Source organism: Haliaeetus albicilla, chromosome Z (genome assembly GCF_947461875.1).
Source record: "Haliaeetus albicilla chromosome Z, bHalAlb1.1, whole genome shotgun sequence".
NCBI lineage: Eukaryota > Metazoa > Chordata > Aves > Accipitriformes > Accipitridae > Haliaeetus > Haliaeetus albicilla.
In genome coordinates this window covers 57672161-57675321 of record NC_091516.1, presented here as the reverse complement: position 1 = coordinate 57675321, position 3161 = coordinate 57672161, and the positions used below count along the sequence as shown (strand labels likewise).

Genomic DNA, 3161 nt, shown 5'->3' with positions numbered 1-3161 from the left:
AAGACAATAAATAAGATTTGAACTACAAGGGAAGGGATAAAGGTCTGAGGATATTGTGGAAACCAAAAATATTAAAAGTGAAGCTCACACAACCTGTTCTTAGCTAGAGCATTTTTGAGGCAACCTGAGGCCGAGGATGTCCCTAGAACACAGATTGCCAGAAACTATACATTCTTATTGTCTTAGACTCTTACTTACTTGATCATTTATGGGCAAAAGACAGGAACCCGAAATGGGACAAAATGCAGAATAACAATCTCAGCAGACCTCCATGATTGATTCCAACATCAGAGTGAGTGCTGAGTGATGTGGTTGACATGCTGGAGGGAAGGGATGCCATCCAGAGGGACCCAGACAGGCTTGAGAGGTGGGTCCGTGCGAACCTCATAAAGTTCAACAAGGCCGAGTGCAAGGTCCTGCACTGGGGTAGGGGCAATCTCCAGTATCAATACAGGCTGGGGGATGAAGGGATTGAGAGCAGTCCTGCCAAGAAGGACTTGGGGGTATTAGTGGATGAAAAACTGAATATGACCCAGCAATGTGTGCTCACAGCTCAGAAAGCCAGTCACACCCTGGGCTGCATCAAAAGAAGTGTAATCAACAGGTCAAGGGAGGTGATTCTGCCCCTCTACTCTGCTCCTGTGAGACCCCACCTGGAGTACTGCATTCAGCTTTGTGGTCCCCAGCATAAGAAAAACATGGACCTGCTTAAGCAGGTCCAGAGGAGAGACACAAAGATGATGAGGGGGCTGGAGCACCTCCCATGTGAGGACAGGCTGAAAGAATTGGGGTTGTTCAGCCTGGAGAAGAGAAGACTCCAGGGACACCTTATAGAAGCCTTCCAGTACCTGAAAGGGGGCCTACAAGAAAGCCGGAGAGGGACTTTTTACAAAAGCATATAGTGATAGGATGAGGGGTAATGGCTTTAAACTGACAAGAGGGTGGACGTACATTAGATGTAAGGAAAAAGTTCTTTACTGTGAGGGTGGTGAGACACTGGAACAGGTTTCCCAGAGAAGCTGTGGATGCCCCATCCCTGGAAGTGTTCAAGGCCAGGTTGGATGGGGCTTTGAGCCACCTGGTCTAGTGGAATTTGTCCCTGCCCATGGCAGGGGGTTTGGAACTAGATGATCTTTAAGATCTCTTCCAATGCAAACCATTCTATGATTCTGTGATTCTATAATCTACGAACAACAAGAAGCATTATTAAGGATACAATAAATTTTTGAAAGATCATCCATCCTCTCAAATCCTCTATTATTTCTGCTTTAATTTGTCCATAACATAATGGAGATCACTTCTTTGACATGCCTCTGCATTACATTTCCAGCAAGGTACAATGCAGAAGCACTCTAACCTTTTTACAAAACTTTAACACATTGAAAAAAAAAAGATATTCCTTCAGTTGCTAACTATAAAAATAATACAACATTTTAAATTAAAGAAATTGCAATGTGGGATTTCAGTGAGAGGCAGCATAACAGTCTTATGACAGTCGGTAAGTGGGAATACACAGGACACTCCTATCCACTTATCTCCTATACACTAAAAATAACCTGGATGCTGTCTATTTTATTCCAGAAAAGGTAGGTGTAATAAACTTTTCCTTATCCCCATGTGTTTCACTCATGTAGCCAGCAAAATGGAAACATGATAATTCGAAATACAGATTATGAGTCAAATTCAGTCACACAACTAGAATTTGGTGGATTTACTATATCTTTTTAAGAGCAAGATTATATTACTTTGACTTTTAGGGCTTTATGTGTACAAAAATTATGGTACCATAGCTCTTTAGGCTACTGCTACCGGAATACATACTCACATTATCTGTGAACTAATTGCAAGTTTGCAACTTGTCAAAATGGAAATAAACCAAGCAACAATGCATGGGCTGATAATATAGGCAGAAAGGTGAAGAGACTGGATCAAGGGGAGGGAAGAAATAAAAAATGACTAAAAACAATTTGAAAAATGAAGGTGACCCTATTCCAATAACATTTTTAGTAGCAGAAAAGCATCAGAAAGGTGGAGATAAAAAAAACATAAAGTTAATTCAAAATCATACACTCTCTAAGAGTGAATAGCCTTTACCATTGCATTGCATTGCAGCCCTGGCCCTGGCTCCAAGAGAGAGACTAAGCATGGAGGAAGCAAGAATGGAAAGAAAGAAGGCCTCTCTGGAAGCTCGTTTTTCACCTGGTTTATGGTAATTGCTTTGCTGGGAGTTTGGACATCAGTAGCAGTTGGCTGGTTTGAACTTGCAGATTATGAAGAAGTTCTAGGCAAGCTTGGGATATATGATGCTGATGGACATGGAGATTTTGATGTAGAAGATGCTAAAGTATTGCTAGGCCTTAAAGAAATATCTGTCCCAGCACAGCCAACATCACCAGAATCTGAGAAGACCATCCAGCCTGCTGAGAAGTCATATGTTGAATCAGAGCACAAGAATGCTGATGTAGAATTGGAAGAGGAAATTCAGTCTGTTCTTCAGGAAGCTCTCCATTCCCAGCCTGGAGGGAGACATGAAGATGTAGATGAAAGTGTAAATGACCAGTGGCAAGTGAAGGAAGAAATACATGGAGAAACTTTTGAAGCTCCTACAACAGATGACTTGCTCAGAGAATTAGAGAATGAAATGCCAGAAGCATATGAGACACCAGACTCCGTTCAGAAAGATGCTGATCTTTTGGCAGATGATTTTTGAGCAATGGAGCCTGAACCATATGAAGCTCCAGTTTCATATGAACACGATATGGATGTGGAAAAGACAGTAAGTGATCCAGAAGCTCCAGGTGACTCTGACCTAATGCTAGAAGATGCTATGGAACATTACACAGAGGATAGAGTGCATGGTGATTATAATGAAGACCATGAACCAAAACATGAAAAGAAGACTGAGACTCAAGATACAGCTGTTGAGGACCTTCTGGAGGAAGTGAATGAAGCCACAGAGCCAGAAAGTAAGCATACAGAAGATGTTGTGGCCACTGAACCAGAGGAATCAGAAATGCCTGTTCAAGGTGAGGATTATTCAAACGATGATCTAGTGGATACTTAAAGCTTCAAAAGAAAAGTCCCTACATCAGGAGGACCAGCCCTAACCACACACTACAAAAGGGGAGCAGATGGTTGTAATAGTTCTTATGATGTAATTA

At 41.9% G+C, this 3161-nt stretch overlaps 1 protein-coding gene across 1 annotated transcript; it reads left to right on the top strand.

The window, feature by feature from the left end:
• The first annotated feature begins 317 nt into the window (after positions 1 to 317).
• On the top strand, positions 318 to 2887 carry LOC104318198 (aspartyl/asparaginyl beta-hydroxylase-like). Its single transcript, XM_069776306.1, has 2 exons — positions 318 to 604; positions 2113 to 2887. The coding sequence occupies exons 1-2, from the start codon at positions 318 to 320 to the stop codon at positions 2708 to 2710; spliced, it is 885 nt and encodes a 294-aa protein (XP_069632407.1). The 3' UTR covers positions 2711 to 2887.
• Positions 2888 to 3161: the final 274 nt, after the last annotated feature.

Coding starts and splice junctions, on each gene's coding strand:
- LOC104318198 (XM_069776306.1), top strand. CDS start 318: ATGCTGGAGGGAAGGGATGCCATCCAGAGGGACCCAGACAGGCTTGAG. Junction 605..2,112: donor AAAAGAAGTGTAATCAACAG/GTCAAGGGAGGT, acceptor ATTGCATTGCAG/CCCTGGCCCTGGCTCCAAGA.